Genomic DNA, 19,485 nt, shown 5'->3' with positions numbered 1-19,485 from the left:
TTCTTTAAGAATGTACATTAGGATGCATAATTAAACTGTAAAGAATCAAATTCCTAAAGTCGTATGATTTGTAACAATTTTTGTGATAAGTACGCAAGAATGATGTCATTTTTAGTTAAAAATTGAAGAACAAAATCTGTACAAAGCAATTAACAACACATTTTTAGCTTCAGAACACTAGCCAATTAAAGAAATACTTCGGAATAATTCATTCCCTATTTGTGATATTCTTTTACCTTTAAAACTAAAGCAAAAAAGTATTTTACTAACAACTTCAAATTACTGTAACTCTGAAAATATTGAGATTAGGACAAATGTTTATATGGCATTTTTTGCTCAGAATGTCTTCGTAAATAAGCTCCGTAAGTGAATCACCCTGTGTTATCAATACGATATTTCTTCTCAATTTACATATTTAAATAACGATTTTTTTCACGATTTACATACAGTATGTAAATACTGACACTTTTTCACGATTTACGTATTTAAATAATTTGAACTGTCAGTTCTTATCCTTGTCCACTTTAGAATATCTAGGAGAAATGCAGTGGTGTATGAGTTCGCAAAAACGATGATTAGCAGAATTTCGCGATGATTGAATTTAATGGTATTAATAGCAGTTGGTAGAAATGAACTGGTACGTGATTTGTAGTATTCATAGCTGCACTGTATTCATTTTAGACACTGAGGCTTGCATAGCAACCTTACTGTAAAGACAATTGAAATCTATCGGTTCATTTCGGTTAGAAAATCATTCGACGGCAGCCATGTTGTCACTGAAGTAATGAATCTTAAAAAAATAGCAACAAATGTTTTACGATGAGGTATAATTTTATTTATTATTTCAGAAGTACTTTTCTTTATTTTATTCTTTTGAGCATTTTTGCATAGAAGTTTACTTCTTTGTATATGAAGCATCTCACTTATATTTAAATTTAAAATTGCAGGAGGATTGTCATATATGTCAGACCCAAGTCAAAAAATTGTGTTCACAAGTGAGGAGCCTTCTATTTGCATGGTGTACGACTCCAAGACAGGCCTGCACAGCGTTTGGAAGATACGCAAGGCACATCGTGAGGTAAAGACACAGATGAATTTGCAATAATGATTTGAATGATGCTACTGCTACTTTAGTTGGTTTGTATCTACTTTCCATGGGTAACTCTGAGTGAAATGAAAGTGATAATGCTAGTGAGGTGAGTCCAGGGAGAAAGTCCAAGTTCCTTATATTTTTCAGAGCAGAGCAATAGAATTATTAGATTATTTTTTTTTTATTTTCGACAAGACATAAAAATAAAAGCATACACTCAAAAATAAATAGCAAATGGTTTTAGTTTCTGTACATAGGAAAAATGAACATTGAAGGCAGGAAGTTACATTACCCGTCCATTTGGTGAAAAAAAAAATGACTTTGAAATTATGATGCATCTTAAGGCAATGGACCAGCTGCTGAGAGTCTTGTAGGAAACAACAGCTTCTGGGGAAGGTACACTTGTAAGACAAACTACAAGTATGAAGGGCACTTGTAAGACAAACTACACAACTATCATACTTGTAAGACAAACTACAAGTATGAAGGGCACTTGTAAGACAAACTACACAACTATCATACTTGTAAGACAAACTACAAGTATGAAGGGGTACTTGTAAGGCAAACTACACAACTATCATACTTGTAAGACAAACTACAAGTATGAAGGGGTACTTGTAAGACAAACTACATAACTATCATACTTGTAAGACAAACTACAAGTATGAAGGGTATTGTAAGACAACTACAAGTATGAAGGGTACTTGTAAGACAAACTACAACTATTATACTTGTAAGACAAACTACAAGTATGAAGGGGTACTTGTAAGACAAACTACATAACTATCATACTTGTAAGACAAACTACAAGTATGAAGGGTATTGTAAGACAAATACAAGTATGAAGGGTACTTGTAAGACAAACTACACAACTATTATACTTGTAAGACAAACTACAAGTATGAAGGTACAAGATATCGACCAGACTTTAGCAGCACTCACTATTTGTGGATTTTAAAATACTGTTTCCACTTTAAAATAATATTGAGGATAATAATGAGAGATTAGAGACATAAAAATTTTTGAATATGTCAATAATATAAGAATACTGAAGGATGATAGTATCTATCTTTACTAAAAGACGCTGAGGCTAGATTTGGTAATCCTGAAGAACAGTAGTAGTATATACACAAGGCTGCTATAGAAAAAGTAGAACATAAGAAAATCTATTATTAGAACATAGATACTGGGCAAGGTTTAAATGATAAAAGAGATGAATATCTTAAATGGTTAAATATCAAGAGTTTGGCAGGTAAAATGGAGTATAAAGCTCGGTGAAAAATAAGGAGGAGGATAACAGAAGAAAAGAATCTATATTGCGAACAAACTTGCGAAGGAATCCAGAGTTACATTGGAAGGAAAAGGTGTTCAAAGGCTGTAGAGTTTTAAAAAAATTTAAGAATAAAATGAATATTGAGGACATTTCTCTAAATAAATGGAAGTTATATTTTGATAATTTCACTGAAAATCGTACAGTTTGTAAATCAGATTGAAGGTAAGGAAAATAAAAACAACATAAATTTGGATATTGAGACAGTTAAATTGGCAATTGTCTCTAAAACAATTGAACTGCTTCTGGAGTGGGAGGAATATTGACAGGATTGATTAAATATAGAACGAGCAAACTATTTAAATTGTTGAGGAATAATATGAGAGATGTTTGATGGAGAAGAAGTGCCACGACTGTGGGGAAGTGGGTTGATATCGGTCATTGGACTTGGGCCCGGGACGGCAAAATTTTGAGAAAAAAAATATAATTGAGCTGAAAAGAAATATTCACATGCACAAAAGAGAGTAGTGATGGTAGCTAGAATTTTTATTTGTGAGAGGGATATTGTGTTACATTGTTTGTGGAGATCAGTAAATGTTCAGCATTTGGACACACCGCAACTAGCATGGCACTTCGTTCAGGACAATGCGGAATTATGTGAGGTGTGAACATATTAGGAGAATACAAGTGGAAAGGTTACCCAGCCAGAAAGGTATTGGAATGGTATCCAACAGAGATGTAACTCATGGATGCAAGAGGTCAGAATAAGATGAAAGAGGAACAAGAGTGGAAAAGAAAGATAAAACTTTAGACACAGAAAGATCAAGCAATCAATCATCTTAATGTATCCAGCTGTTTGCTGACAACATAAAGTCCACTATAGTCCACTGTAGTCTATTCAGTTGTTGTTTTTCATGAGAAATGAGGGGTATTTTGATCGGTGTTCATTATAGATGCCTGTTGCTAGTAGCCAGAGGTGGGGTGTAGTCAATATATACTGCAGGGCTGTGTCTTCTGCAACTGGTACTGATGATTTTAATTTACTTCTTTTGTGGTTTATGGATGGACAGTATAGAAGAATGTGTTCCAGATCTTCATCATGATTATTACATCACAGACAAGTAGGATTATCAGAAAGGTGAAATCGGTGTAGGTACAATTGAGTGACAATGTGACCTGTTCTGGCTCTTGTTAAAAATGTTTGAACATGTCTGAGCAAGTTTTTGTACATTTCCAGGTCATTTGGTTTCTTTTGTACAGACTGTAAAATGAGACTTTACTGAAGCAAAAGCACTGGATAGAGATATCACTTGAAGAGGCGTTGGGTGCTAATATGTTGCCTGTTTTGCAATATTATCGACTTTTTCGTTTCCAGGTATACCACAATGACTAGGTATCCATTGAAATGTTATTTCCTTTTGGAGTTCTTTTAGTTACCTTGTCGTGGTGTGGGGGCTTAAACTTCTTTAAGCTAACAAGTAACAAAGAGGTACCCACATAAGCTGCATTAACACCAACGCAGTCCCACTATATTTTTCACTGCTAATGATTCATGCAGTCCCTCAGTGTAAAATTCTCCGGAGGTAAAATAGTCCCTCAATCGGATCTCCGGGTAGGGACTGCACTGAGATGCCCAGAATCGTACTAAAGTACTTATTTGGAACACCAAAAGTCACACCGTCCAGTCAATCAGAGCCAAGTTTAATATTGAAAAGATCCATACAATGAGACACAGAAAGATGTAGTATGTACATTATAATTCTGTATATAAATACAATTTAATAATAATAATAATCACATTAGTCTTTCTTCTTGCTAGTTGTTTTCATGTTGAAGTATGTCTCTGGTACATTTGTTCGAGTCTTGGGTTGGTTAAGAATTCAGATAAAGTCTGTTTATTGAGTTGTGAGGTTGATATACTTCCTTGGTTCGTTTGTATTCTAGCAGTGTGTTTGGGAGTTTGTTTCAGTTGGGCAAGCTTTACAAAGCAGACTGTCTGCTATGTGAACTCTCTTACCGTATGCCCTATTTTGTTCTTGTCCTGTGATCTGACTCTGACCAGAGATGATGTCTGGAGGTTTCCCCCTCCTCTGAAGTAGAAACTTGTCATAGCTGTATTCAAATCTGGAGAAATTCGCTACATATTGTAATGGTGGTAGACGCAAGTATTTCATATTTGCTTGGAGCAAGAAGCAATTTTGAAACTTTGACTGTTATAAGTGCAGCCAGTCCCTTTACCTGGTGCAATATTACAGTGAGTTGCATTGTGACAACAAAGTTTCTATTTGCGAGAAGGGATATTTATTTATTGAAGTTGGTTTTCCTGCAGTAGTACAGAAAAGAGTGCAGTGCGATTTTGAGTCTGTGAGAATGCAGGTCATGTTCTCATTGTAGTCAAGAAAGTGAGATTGGCTTCTGTGAGAATTCAGATAATGATTTTCAGTAGTGCTAAGGGTAAAAGTAGAATTTACGGTTTTTATATTCGTTTAAACTTGGAATTAAAACCGTATGTATTTTATTAATAATAATAATAATAATATTATTATTATTAATTCTTTTTATATATTTTCCGTAGTGTTTTCAGTATTTAAATTATTGCGGGTGTTTAAAAATTTACATTTAGAAGAAAATCTGAGGAACATCCTCTTCTGTTACCACTAACTAAATACACACACAAGAAGTACCGGTCTGTAATTTATTCTTTGTAGAGAATGTTGGTTTCTAAACAGAACAGTCTTTTAAGTTCTACAAAGGTTTCCCAGGAAGTTGGTCTTGAACATCTGACAGGAATGCCAGACGGTATGCAGATTCGCGGAAGGATCCCTGAACCAGTCGTCTCTGTCTTTGCTGGTGGTTGGCAGCAGTGGCAGCAATAAGACCCACTCTGTGTTCGCCAGCACCACCGTGGATGGCAGCAAGAGCAGCTTCACCGCGTCACCCCAACTGTCCCGCTCACACAGCCCCATGGCAGCCATCAGGTTTGCAGCCTTACATTCATTAAATCCTTCAGTTCTTCTTGTGTGGGAAATCACTTTCGTATTTAAAATATGTCGAAAGTCCAGTTCCTTGTGGTGGTTCGGCCTCGGGGTGATGCCTCTTAGGCAGTATTTTTTGACAATTTGGTACAAATAGGTCCACACTGTGAGGAAGTGGGCATACGGCTAAAGGAATATTTGGAAAGAAAATTGCATATTTCTTTTAAGAAGTCATTGCTGTACTCAAAGGTAGCAATCCATATTAAGGTTAGTTGGCTCGCTCAAATCATGGGTGCAGCGAAAGCTATAACTCGATTTTTACAATTTACCTTATATATACATTGTCCTGCGTCTCCCTATGGGGAACGTAGGGCCACAATTTACCATTAGGAAATACAGTAAAACTTCGTTAGTACGCTCTCCTGTTCATTACATCTTTTTATATGTTCCCTGGACATTTCATATACTGTATAATCTTGCGTAATTTTAACCTTTTGTAATACTTTCAAATCCCACTTGTAGTGCTTTTTTCTGATTAGAAATGAGTAAAAAAGCCTTACAAATTGCAAAACTTATGGAAGCTGCACTTATCGGTACTTTCCTTTGTGTGAAAGGATTTTAGCACTCAAAAGTCTCTCTGTCAATACATTCCTGTCCTTTCTGTAAAATTTAGCCATGTTTTGAATTCTGTGGAGTGTGCTGTAAGTTTGATAGTGCAAAACGGCAAAGCAGAAATCTTGTCTAAAAGTGAAAAATTGCATTAGTGTTGCTCCTAGCGGTGCATCAAGTGACGTTATCTGTAGTCACTTGAACTGCATAGAAAATGTTTTCATTCATAACAGCAGTACAAACACACAGAAAACAACAATCAAAGAATTTTTTCATATGAAATGAGTGCATTTTGCACTGTAACTAATACTTACTTACTTATGGCTTATAAGGAACCTGGAGGTTCATTGCCGCCCTCACATAATCCAGTCCCTAGTATCACATCCCACCTCCCTCAAATCTATTGTAATGTTATCTACATCTACCTCTGTAGCTAATACACAGTATAATATGTTTCCTATGAAGTGTCTGAATTATCTTCCTCATTTCATAAACAACTTCCCTTCTGTAGTGCTGTCCTGCTTTAGGCCAGTCCCTGACGAATGTGTTATTATTATTATTGTATCTCCAATGGGGGGTAGCCCTATTTTACATATGTATGCTAGGGCTATAGTTTTACACAAAAAATAGGCCTAAGCATAAAACAAATTGAAAAGAAAATAAATTAGCTTATACAATGGAAATAAGACCTAAACATTCCGTATTTTAAACATTGCGCTGACGAATGTGTTACTGTAACTGAAAACACATGAAATGTGTAGTACGAAATTGTGTCATCTCTGATACAATAATTTTTTCATGTAGATAATTGGACAATATGTAACGTGATGTGTTGTGCTGTTGCAGTCGGTGCCAGTCACCCAGTGTGTCGGCCAACAACATGACGCGTCTCACCTTAACGCCCTCTCCACTCGGCTGGCTGCCTCTCCGTCATCAACAAGTGTCGTCGTGGTCTCCAGGATCCGGCACCCCTCCCCCGGACGCCAGGCTGATGACGAGTCACACACTGGTAGACAACCAAGTGGAGACAAAGCCAGTGTACCCGGAGCTCTGCCTGGAACACGTGTGGACCGAGAACCTCAGTGTGCCCCGGTATGTTTGGAACAGTGAGAATACCACAACTCACATCAATTGTCATTCAATTTTGATTTCTCTTAAATTCTGAATACTACTTATTATTATTATTATTATTATTATTATTATTATTATTATTATTATCATCATATTATTATTATTATTATTATTATTATTATTATTATTGCTGCTGCCGCCTGAACAGCATTTTGATTTTGCTACACCAGTGGTTTCCAATGATACTCGGGGCACTTCCTCCTAGTTGTGTTCTTCCATTGTCATGTGTAGTACTAATAAGTAATCACCTTGAGATTTATTACCAAAATGTACGAGGACTTAACACTAAAGTAGATTAAATTTTTCAGAATATAGTATCCAGTAATGATGCAATCATCTGTCTCACTGAAACATGGTTATCTGATTCTGTTTTTAGTACCAATCATTTCCTCATTGTTATACTGCAAATCCAGCATTCTCCAATCCTTCCTCTTAGTCTCTGCATGTGATTCACATATCATCTGATATCTTCTCCTGCCTCGAACTGTTCCCACCAATAGGCAGTTTCCTCTCAGCCAGTGGCCCAACCAATTGCTTTTGGTCGTCTGCATGTAGAAGAGCTGATAACTATTATTACTACCGGTGTAGGGCATTGTTCGAATATTGTTTCATCTAGGTGATTATTCGAATAAATATAAAGTCAGCACGTTTATTTAAGATTCATTCATTCATTCATGAATAACGAAATATTCGTCAATCGAAAATGAAAATATTATTCATTATTCGTAATTCGTTATTTTTAATCATTGTCAATAGCAAATAAATTTTAATTTTTTAATGTTAATTTTGTACAGTTACTTTGCGTTGACAGTTGTTTGCAAGCAACTAAGTAAGTGGTCAAAAAATATCTGAATGAAGGAAGGATTTCCAATAGCTCTTAGTGGTTATAAAATATTTAACATCTTCGTCAAAGTGTTGTTACGAGACATGAATTGTATACAGAGGAATTCCTATCTAGTGGCCACTGTGCAATTGCAATGTAAAGTATGTCCTACATGTTAATGAATTGTATACTATATTTAAAATGTTTTTTCGGCAAGGGAACGAAACCTGGATACCCATCAAACCTTAGTGTAGTCAGACATTGTAGGTTGCGAATGCGCCTACTTGAGGGATCCATTCCATTCAAGTCAGGAGATTGGGAATGCAAGCTGTTACAATGAAGTGCACGTGTACTACATGATATTGCAGAGATGTGCCGTCGGGGGCGTCCACCAAGGTGTTCCTGAGCTCTGACCTGGTGGGGCAGACGTACCTGTGCTACCTGGTGCAGTCCCAGCTGTTCTGCACGCGCCTGGAGAAGGACAACCTGGAGCAGAAACTCATCTTTGGAGTTGTGAACAGCATCTCTGCCAAGGATGCAGCTCCTCTTCCGGTACACATAGTAATATACCGCATGTAATGCCCTGTATGGGCTGTCGCACAATGGAATTAAGGTATCCATAAACCAATTCCGCCATCCATTTGTTTACTCGTAAAATTTTGTATGGTCACAAGACTGCCTTTCTATTTAAAATGTTAAAAGTTCTATCCAAGATGGCGGCTTTCAAAATGGTGGAGGATTAGGATTGTATGTGGCATAGGGGATTTATTAACATCTGTATTATTCTAACATAGAGCATAATATTAGGAGACTTGTAACTAACTCGGTATATACAGTATGGCTGGAAGTAAAGTATACCGAAAATGATATTGCCAAGACACACACTGTTTGCTGAAATGAATGAAATACAAATCTGATGTTCCTGGTGAGCTGGGGAGAGGCGCGTCTCCATGCCAAACCGACCAAAAAATTAAAGAATTCAATCTGACCAACTGGGATTTAATGAAACTTCTAGGAATCGTTGTCCCTACAGGTTAAATTAAAATACATTTTTAGAAAAATTGTATCTTGTTAGGCTTTGATGTAAAAAAAAGCTGTTTTGTTTACAGTATCGCTTTCAATCTTAAATAATTCAGATTCTTAAGTCCTACAGAGTTGTTTTACACCTCATTTTAAAAGGGATTTCACGAGCTTCAATTTGATATGCAGCTTGACTACCTTTGGTAAAATAAAAAGAAAATTGAAAAAATCAAAAAATTTTTTTCAAAAAATTTTTTAGATGTTTTTTTTTTTAAATTTGAAGAAAAAAAAAAGAGTATATTTTTTCAGTATTGTTACGAACTACAAAACCTAAAACTTTTAGAGTGGGATCTCAATGAGATCAGGAGATAGAAAATGTATTCTAGGGCTAATGTAATAGTGCTTTTTTTTATTATCCAATTTAATAAACCCTATTTCACTCTGAGATATATTAGGGTTATAGTTGGTATCAAAATACATATTTTATAAGCAATAAACAATAATAAAATTATAATTCAAAATTATGGTCAAGGTTACAATGTAATAGTGCTTTAAAATTTTAATTCAAGTAAATTACCAAGTGCTATATGCCAGAAACTTACGGAACCCACATATTATACATCAGCATGAAACAAGGGTAGATAGGAGTTAAAGTTACAGCACTCTGTACTGCTATTATCAAACCTCTCGTTTCCCATCTGTTGAGTTTAAAAGTAATTTCTAGTTTGAATTTCACATTATGTTGGCCAATAAATTCTTCCTGTTGTTGTAGGATCCACTTTGGTCAGTGCTACAATTTTGTGCCAATTAATATATCGGAAAATGGGGATGTTTGAAGGATGGAGAAGGTCCAGAAAACTTATTCTTACTTCATTGCTTTCTACTCCTAATTCACAACGTACCATCAATAATTCCAGTATTGACATGCAAAAAGCCAGCAGTGTCGTTGATATCCACATCATCAACTATTATCATTATTTTATGCTATTGAAAATGAGGAGCTTTTCATGAAAACTCTAGTTTCATTTACAGGATTGTATCTCTGGAATTGTTGAGTACCCTTTCTTGTGTTTGCTGATTGAACCTACTCTTCAGGATCTTTTCCTCTGTCTCGTGGCCTTCCTTAGTGGAATATAAAACTTAACGTTCGTGATAGTGTCCTTAGCCCAGTTGTACAGATGCGAGGGGTCATAATTTGTTCATTAGAGACCTGGGAGACTTGCCAGCGTTGCTAATATTGGACCATCCCACACATTATTCCCATTAGAGGAAGCAAATAAAAAATTTGCACTCAGCTTTAATGTTAAATTCTTTCTCATGATGACAAAGATTAAGGAAGTTGGGCTTGTTTTTGTACTGGGATGCTGCTTCGTCTGAAAAGTAATGAAGCTTTTACAGTTGCAGTTTTAAGAAGTCAGTCATGAGACAATGGAATAAATGAAGAGGAACAGAATCATGAGCCATATAATCAGAGATAACAACCAAGCTGTATCGTATATAACAAACAATGAAATCCTTGCACAGCATCTTCAAGTATAAATTAATAATTCTCAGCGAAATCACAAAATATAATACATTCATTTTGAGATAGATTTTCTTTCAGATGTTGCAAATAGGCAAATTGTTGGTAAACTCTCAAACAAGTCATCTAAAAATTGTTGTAATGGTTTTCAGCACAGACTTGTCAATCTTCATCCATTGTTTGGGAGTCAGATTTTCAATACCGTTTACTTAAAAAGGTCTTCATATCTTATAACTATTAGGAACTGGAATAAAATAGTCGTGTTGATGTAGGCCTACAACATTACATTTTTTATCACTGCTTCTGAACAACTGAGATCCCATTCTAAAAGTTCCAGGTTTTGTAGTTTGTAACAATGCTGAAAAAATATTGTGACAGCGACGTGAGATTCGAACTCACGACCAGCGTCCCGCGAGAGAGAGCATATCGCGCGGGCTTCATGAAGCATGAGGGACGGCGCGCGGCGGAGAGGGGAAAGGCCCACGCGACGAGGGGAGAGTGCACGCGCAACTGCTGCATGCGGAGTAAGGGGGAATGGATCTTCCCGACCCTTCCAGAAGTGCGTCGAAGTGGAGATATCCAGATAATTCTCTACACATCTGTAGAAATTTCTCGCAACTATGATTTTGCTATAAAAGAAGAAGCGCCAGCGAACTCGAGCAGTTTTTCAGTTATTCAGTCAGTGAGTAAGCCAGAGCAAGCAAGCCAGTCAAGCAAACCGGAGTTCGACTCGAGTGTGCGTCCGCATCTGCGTCAGCATCCGAAGGCCTGAGTTCGAGTGCAGTGGACCGCAGTTGGAGGGACCTGAGTTCGAGTGCAGTGGACCGCAGTTGGAGGGACCCGAGTTCGAGTACAGTGAACTGTCTCTGAAGGTCTGTGGTTCGAGATACTGTGAACTCGAGTGACTGAGATAGAAGAACTGTGAACTGAGAACTGATAGTTCTGATTTGTAAATAGTGCTTTGTAAATATTAGTTAAGATTAACAGTTCATTGTTGTTCGTACTAGTCCAAGTAAATTGTCATTGTCGTCGGTGGAGTTTTATAACGAATATTGTGTTGAGTGAAAATCCAATTGTTGACGAGAGCGTTTAAGGCGAATTGTAGAAAGGAATTATTGTCGGAAGAATAAAACCCTATTGTGAGTTAAATAAATTTACAATATATATATTTTTCAGAATTAAAGAAAAAAACACTACGTCGAAATGTTTTTGATTTCTTCCATTTTCTTTTTATTTTACCAAAGATAGTCAAGTTACATATCAAATTGAAGCTGTAGAATTCCCTTCAAAGTGAGGTTTAGAAGAACTCTGTAGGATTTATAGAATCTGAGTTATTCAAGATTGAAAATGGTAGCATAAACGAAAAAACGTGTTTTTGTGCTGATTTTAAAAATGAATTACATCAAAATCTAACAAGTTATAATTTTTCTAAAAATATATTTTAATTTAGACCTTTGGGGAAAAAGATTTTTGAAAGTTCCATAAAAATCTGAGTAGGGCAAGTTGAGTGACATGGAATGACCCAGAGACTCTGTTCTTGAGACAAATGTTGAAGACGTGATAGTGTCTTCTTTGGAAAGTTCGAAGACTGGATCTCTCTAACAACCAATCCCATATCGCAATAGATAATGCTGTACAACAAAATCCTTCTCACATATACTTAGATACATTGCAATATGAGTATTCTCTTCCAGCACAGTGTTGCCAAATCTTGGTACATATATTTTATTTCCGGACTAGCTTCTGTTGTGTGTTTGTTGCAGCACCTGAACATGATCGCAACAGTGGACCAGAGTGGAGGCATAGTGCTGTACTCCGGCATGAGCACAGTTGGCAAAGTGCACGTTGCCGGCATCCCTTCCGCCCTCACCACTTCTTCTTACTTGTCACTCAACCTTGGCTCTCAGTTCACGTCACCTTTTCCCAGGCAAGCATGATAATGTGTTTTGTAAGCCAGCAGTTGGATCTGGTTGATGTTCAGTGCTGTACAGAGTGATATGCCTGACACAGTTGGTCTGTAACTTGTTAAGCTGACATAACTTAGTTTTTGCATCACATTAATTTGCAGCAGGCACTCCTTGTGAAGTGAATAATGACGCTATGTTCTTCAGTTTGTTTGGTACTGATTTAATTGCAGTTTTGAAATCTTTCATAATTACAGCTGTGCGGAACTTGAGAAAGGACAGTTATGTGATTTCATCTCATGTCGTGTGAAAAATACCAGCACCTGCTGTCAATGTAGTTAAGATAATAGATTTTTAACACTTTTTAACTTAAACTTTTATAGTATAATAAAAGATAGCAAAAAACAGTCCAGCATATAAATAATAATAATAAGAAAAAATACTGTAGGTACTATAATAAATAATACAAAGAAAAACTGGATGAAATCGGATCCACACTGGAGCGTCATCACAAAAAAAAATAGTTAAACCTGCATAATGTTTCAGAGTTTTCTGCAAAAATGGAACAAACCACAATATGTAATGCAATGCTCAGGATTTGATAATGAAATCATTTTTCTAATTACAACCCAATATTATCTTACATTACTTACAAATGGCTTTTAAGGAACCCGGAGGTTCATTGCCACCCTCACATAAGCCCGCCATTGGTCCCTATCCTGTGCAAGATTAATCCAGTCTCTATCATCATATCTCACCTCCCTCAAATCCATTTTAATATTTTTCCTCCCATCTATGTCTCGATCTCCCTAAAGGTCTTTTTTCCTCCGGTCTTCCAACAATACTCTATAAGCTTTTCTGGATTCGCCCATACGTGCTACATGCCCTGCCCATCTCAAATGTCTGGATTTAATGTTCCTAATTATGTCAGGTGAAGAATACAATGTGTGCAATTCTGCGTTGTATAACTTTCTCCATTCTCCTGTAACCTCATCCCTCTTGGCCCCAAAGATTTTCCTAAGAACCCTATTCTCAAACACCCTTAATCTCTGTTCCTCTCTCAAAGTGAGAGTCCAAGTTTCACAACCATACAGAACAACCGGTAATATAACTGTTTTATAAATTCTAACTTTAAGATTTTTTGACAGCAGATTAGATGACAAAACTTCTCAACCAAATAATAACAACCATTTCCCATATTTATTCTGCATTTAATTTCTTCCCGAGTGTCATTTATATTTCTTACTGTTGCTTCAGGATATCTGAATTTCTCCACCTCTTCGAAGGATAAATCTCCATTTATTATATTTCGATTTCGTACAATATTCTGGATACGAGACATAATCATATACTTTATCTGTTTGGGATTTACTTCCAACCCTATCGCTTTACTTGCTTCAAGTTAAATTTCCGTGTTTTCCCTAATCGTTTGTGGATTTTCTCCTAACATATATTACTAGTTACGTGTAGGCTCTCTTTTCCAGTAATTGGTTTAAAAATATCCTCCCGTCCTACTTTAGCGTTGAAATCGCCCAATAAAATTTCATGTGGTATCTAGATAACTGATCAAAAGTGTATTCCAATTCCTCATAGAAGCTATCCTTTATATGGTCGTCTTTCTCTTCTGTAGGGGCATGAGCATTTATAACTACGATATTGCACCATCTACCCTTAAGTACTAAATACGATAACCTGTCACTGATAAATTCAACCTTTTTTTACTGCTGATTTTGTTCTTTTATGAACAAAGAATCGTGTTCCTAATTGGTGTTTATTGTTTCCTTTCCCATAATACAACAAGTAATCTCCTATTTGTGACATGCCGTTCCCATCTAATCTAACCTCCTGTACTCCCACAAAGTCTATTGTATATCTGGCTAGTTCTTTTGCTACTAATGTTACCCCTCCTGTTCTATAAAGACTAGTTACGTTCCATGTACAAAATCTCAAAACCTTATTCCTTTGCTGTGGTCATGCCAGAGAATCAGTCCCATTCCGAGGCTTATTTGAAGGATTCGTAACAAGCTGTTTTTTATGGTGATGGGTTGTTAGCCCTTCGCCCAACCCCCAAGCTGGAGAACCACCCCTTATCGGCTGTCCACAACTGCTTATTCAATATACTCATAGCTCCCTCCATATCTGGAGGCCGTCTTCTCTATCCGCAACCTGAGGATGCGCCATGCCGTGGTGATAGGGACCCAATAATGTACAGCATGGCCCGCCGAAGTGGTGTGTAACTTGATAATGGGTCACAGTCCTGCTATCTACCCGCATCACGCAAGTGGATGGATGCAGACGCACACCATGCAATTCAGTTCAGAGTGGTGAAATAGATTTGTAGTTCCTTTTTCTTCTCAGGCAAATCTTGATTTCTTCTAAGTGGGTGTGAACTCGCAGAATTGTAAGTATTGGTGTTTGACAAACCTTAAATTTTGCATGGAACTCCCCCCCATTATGACCAGAAAATTAGTACAGGTGTGTAATAAGGCAAGGAAAATAATAGGTCCAATATTTTTTCGTGAGACAATAAATGCGGATCATTGTGTAACACTAACCAGCAGGTGACAGAACAATTGTGCAGTTGGTTCAATAGGACTGCATCCACACATGCGGCTCAAGAATCAGTGAGATGTTGTGATAGAGTAATTAGTGTTGTGATTTTTATTTATGAGGTTTGAAAGACAAAGTGTTTCACATGAATCCACACACATAGAGAAATACCAGGCTAATATTGAGCAGGAAATAAGGATGATTCCAGTTGATGACTTAGCTGAGTAAGTGATGACATACTCGTATCAAGCTTGTACACAAACTAAGGACGACACTTTGAACATCTGCTGTGAGGCAGGTTTCATAATCCATTTCTGCTTCTGCCGTTGTAGCCAGCATTTTACTGGCTGATGCTCAACCTGTTGCCGGAGAGCCAGATTCCACGCTATGGCAGCCATATATATTATATGGCATTGTTAAAGAGACAATAAATAAATAATACAAATTCAGTAAGATAATTATTATGATCTTAAGATCAGTTCAAGCACTTTTTTTTTTAATAATTTCAATTTTGAATTCCTTTTTATAAACTTCTTACACAACAACCTTGAACTATGCCATAGACCTGCTGCTTCAACCTTGCATGAAGGGAAGCAAAATATTGTGTTGTGTAATGGGTGGGTTATGTTGAAAGTTACTCGTCACTAATCCAGTCTGTTCACTGATGCTGATTTGAAAGCTTGACTCAGATATTGTGTTCACTTTGTCAGCTTGTCATGCCTCTGCAACTTATTATTCAGCAATCCCAAGCAAAACGTTATTAAATAAATATGAAAGTTGCCATGTTCTGCTGTTGATATCCTCCGAATTTATACAACCAGGGTAATCGGCCATAATCAATGACCTGTTATACATTACGAGTAAATGAGAAGAGATTTTTTTATCTTGGTTTATCTTCTTTCTTTCCTTCGTATTCTGCTAATTGTGCCGCCACATATTTTAAAATTTTTTTATTGTGTTTATGCCTTGGGCAGTCTTATCAAGAAGAAAAAGCTGAAGGGAAGGGAATTGCAATTCGTGGCGTGTATAAATAGATTGATAACATCGATTAAATTGAAAATGGCAATGTCTTACGTGCCACATATAGTCTGTTCGCACTTTCTTGCATAATGATGCACAAATACTTACGTAGCAATGTAATATAAGAAAGTACAAAGTCATTCTTCATATTTGTGGAATAGGCCAGAGCGTTTCACAGAAACTGTGCAACGCCATCATCCACGTTAAGAATCTGTTCCGTTGGCTGCAGGCGGAGCAGTCTGCTGTCCACCAGCCGCCCCACCTCGGCCATGGAGCCCCGCTTCGATGACGAGGTGTTCATGCTGTCCCCCGTGCATGCCCACCACGAAGGCCTGGATGGAGAGGAGCTAGGGGTGGGAGGCTTCATCCTGTCCACCCCCAGGCAGGGCCAGCTGCTGGCGCTCAGGGACCCCGTGGGCAGCCGCATCACTCTGGTAAGTTCTTAACTCTGCCTTCTTCTGTTAATTTAAGCAAAACTTTATTTAGCATGATTGTCATCATAATAGTATGCTTTGCTTTGCTCATGTTAGATTATTGCATGTGTTAATAGACTCTGTGTGTTTGGCAGACAGTCTTCTTCAGCTATATGCCTAACAGTACATTAGAACTTCATTTAAACGCTTTTATGGGAGTCTGAAGGAAAAACCGCATAAGTGAGAAAAATATATAACTGAAATGACATTTAATACCTTCTTAAATAGCATTTGAAGACTGCATGGACAGGACAAAGTCAATTTGGTAAAAATTTCACAAGAGAAATTTATAGCTTCACATTTAAGCCATCTTTGAGTCTGTAATCCAGTACTCAAATTTATAACACATATTCTTGACTGATGATGAGTCCTTCAACAAATCCCAACTTTTCTCCCTCTCGATGGATAAAATTGCTAGATTACAAAGCCTTGTGCTTGCCATGGTTGTCTGGTGTAAGTTTTTATTCATCGTAATATGGAAAAAATACTTTCTGCAGATGCAGTTGTGATGGGACAGATCAGTATAATTTGTAAAACTTGGAATGCCAAACCCATGCTCATGTTCTGTAGTTTTGAATATAGGTCACACATGTTTTGATTTAATATTCATCGATTTCACTAGGGAACACTGTTTTTCTAAAAGTTCCTTGTTTGTGTTTAACACACAATTTGAAGATCTATACAAGTCAGCCAGTTCTCGCACGTCTTGAAGTTCATGAAATCAGAAGACTTTGGATCACAAGCTGATACTGCTTCACAGAAAACAGAATTTTCTTCAAACCGTCTTTTCATTTCTGATATCAAGTGTATTATACAATCTTGCTCTGCAAAATCTTACCTTGCTGCTCTGAATCAGAACTCTTCAGCGTAGCACCACCATCATCAGTAACGAAATATCGTAGTCTGTTACCAGAGATTGAGGTGGTCAATGATTTCTTTTTTCTTGTGCAGAGACACTGATTCCGAAAGCTTCTGCCATACAAACAGCACTGCAATAAAGTTCTTCGAATTTTTCTTTGTTTCGGAGCTTTGAAAAGTTTCCTATCGTTACTTTAACCCATTAAAGCCCAAATTATTTTTTATTTAAAAAAAAAACGAAAAGAATGTATCTATTCCATAAATTTAATCCATAGGACAACAAGACCGCTGGGCACTTATCATATCTGCGTATTCATTTGCAATAACGTAAATATATTTTTTGCATATTTGATGTATTATAACTAGAAACATATACACCAATATAAATAAATTTATTTATGACAGTTTTAGTATTTAATGCAACAATACAATACTGCAGAATAATGAAACACATTTATTTTAGTAATGTCTGTCTTTACCGAGTGTGGTAAGGCTCAAAGCATCTTTGACAGAGAGTTTCATCACACATCTTGCAGAATGTTACTGGTCTGCATTTACACCATTCCATCCGGCAGTGTTTCTGAGAGGGTCGTTTTGCCATGAAATGCTCTCTACTATCATACCTCATATCAAATTTCACTTCTTGAGGTGATGAAATAGGGCGCCCCATTCTCTTGCAGTTCAAAAACATCTTGAGATATTGAACAGCCAAGCATCGTCCGAATTCAAGTAGGTCCAGGGTGTCTCGTCCATGTATTTCTCTGTAGATAACCCAACCATTTATTATAGCCATATCCAGCATTCTGACAAAGAGATTCTAGTAGCACTTTTTCATCGGATTGAAGTGGCATGTTTCCCTGCTAACCAATCATGATGGTCCACTCCACTCATGTGCTTACTGTAGTCTTCATGACCTGTTGTCCACACCTGTGGAGTAACTGTTAGCACGTCTGGCCGTGAAACCAGGTGGTCCAGGTTCGATTCCCAGTCGGGACAAGTTACTTGGTTGAGATATTTTCCGGGATTTTCCCTCAATCCAATATCAGCAAATGCTGGGTAATTTTCGGTGCTGGACCCCAGACTCATTCAGACGCTAAATAATCTGAGATGTTGAATAAGCATCGTAAAATAACCTACTAAAGAAACCTTTGTCCAGTATTCATTCTTAAATTCCGAAACATGGGATAATCCCGTATTTTATGGGACTTCTGGGAACCCTTATCAACACCCATCTTCCCCACAGTTCGTCTATCACCTACATAGGCTGGGGTGAAGCCTTTGGGTGCTAAGGTTTTTGATCCTGATGTAGTCCAGCATCAAGATTGTTGGCACTGGTCGGTGTTATGGGGGTGCACTGCCCCCTCAAACTTGTCTCAACTCTTTTTTTTCTCTTAACGTTAGAAAATGTTGAATTCAAAAGATCTTTTTTGCTTTTGTTTATGATTAAGTTTCTCTACGTAAATTGATGAATTAATGTCTTCAGATCATGTCTGGACTATATTATTTATTTTAAATTTCTGAATGTATAAGAATTTCTGTATCTCTTTTGAGGAATGGAAGCACTGTAATGTTTTTTTGTAACAGCCTGTTCAGGTTCAGGCTGCCACTTGGAGAAATATGAGTAACATACTGCACAACAATGCAGAAAAAAGAAAAATGATCCCGGTATAATGTGTGAACTTAAATACGAGATTAAATAAAATAATTAGAATTTACATTTCATATGATATCTTCAGGAAGGTAAGCTTCAGATAAAAAAGTTTCTGTTAGCACTGTTACGTAGTTTTATTGATGTATGCATATGTTTCTGTACGAAAGAGAGAAAGAGGAAGATTGTTTTAAGTTATGCCTTATTATAATTTGTAGTAGACCTACAGTTCAAATCCTATACAACTCGGTCCGCAACATAGCGGATATAGATGTAACACTGTAAGAAACATGCCCCCCGAAAATACTTTTATTAAATGATCGTATTTCGATATACTGTACCACGGTCAAGCTATAACGGGGAGAAGAGGTAAATGATGTCCCCATAACCCCTTTATATGGAGATTCTATGGTTTTGTTTTGCCCCCCCAAGGAAACGGTTCTTTCTCCGCCTATACTGAGAATATTGAGAAGCTTCCTAGTTCTATGCCTTATACATATGTCTCTGTGGATTGTAGAGGATTTGTTTAGGTTAGTGATCTGCATAGATATTCTCTCAGACCTGTGTGTGTTACTAGCAGACAGCAGATTTT

General features: G+C 37.0%; 1 protein-coding gene across 2 annotated transcripts in view; it reads left to right on the top strand.

Annotated features, from left to right (window-relative positions):
- Positions 1–19,485, top strand: part of shtd (anaphase promoting complex subunit 1) — a 101,537-nt gene that overhangs the window by 12,497 nt on the left and 69,555 nt on the right. For both annotated transcript variants that reach the window (XM_069821455.1, XM_069821543.1), the window contains exons 6-11: positions 948–1,078; positions 5,148–5,338; positions 6,791–7,036; positions 8,267–8,450; positions 12,204–12,367; positions 16,144–16,348. In XM_069821455.1, the coding sequence (XP_069677556.1) occupies positions 948–1,078; positions 5,148–5,338; positions 6,791–7,036; positions 8,267–8,450; positions 12,204–12,367; positions 16,144–16,348 (1,121 nt within the window). The remainder of the gene's footprint in view (positions 1–947; positions 1,079–5,147; positions 5,339–6,790; positions 7,037–8,266; positions 8,451–12,203; positions 12,368–16,143; positions 16,349–19,485) is intronic.

The sequence above is a fragment of the Periplaneta americana genome, chromosome 1 (assembly GCF_040183065.1).
Source record: "Periplaneta americana isolate PAMFEO1 chromosome 1, P.americana_PAMFEO1_priV1, whole genome shotgun sequence".
Taxonomy (NCBI): domain Eukaryota; kingdom Metazoa; phylum Arthropoda; class Insecta; order Blattodea; family Blattidae; genus Periplaneta; species Periplaneta americana.
The sequence above is the reverse complement of the archived record's forward strand: the minus strand, read 5'-3'. Positions and strand labels throughout refer to the sequence as shown.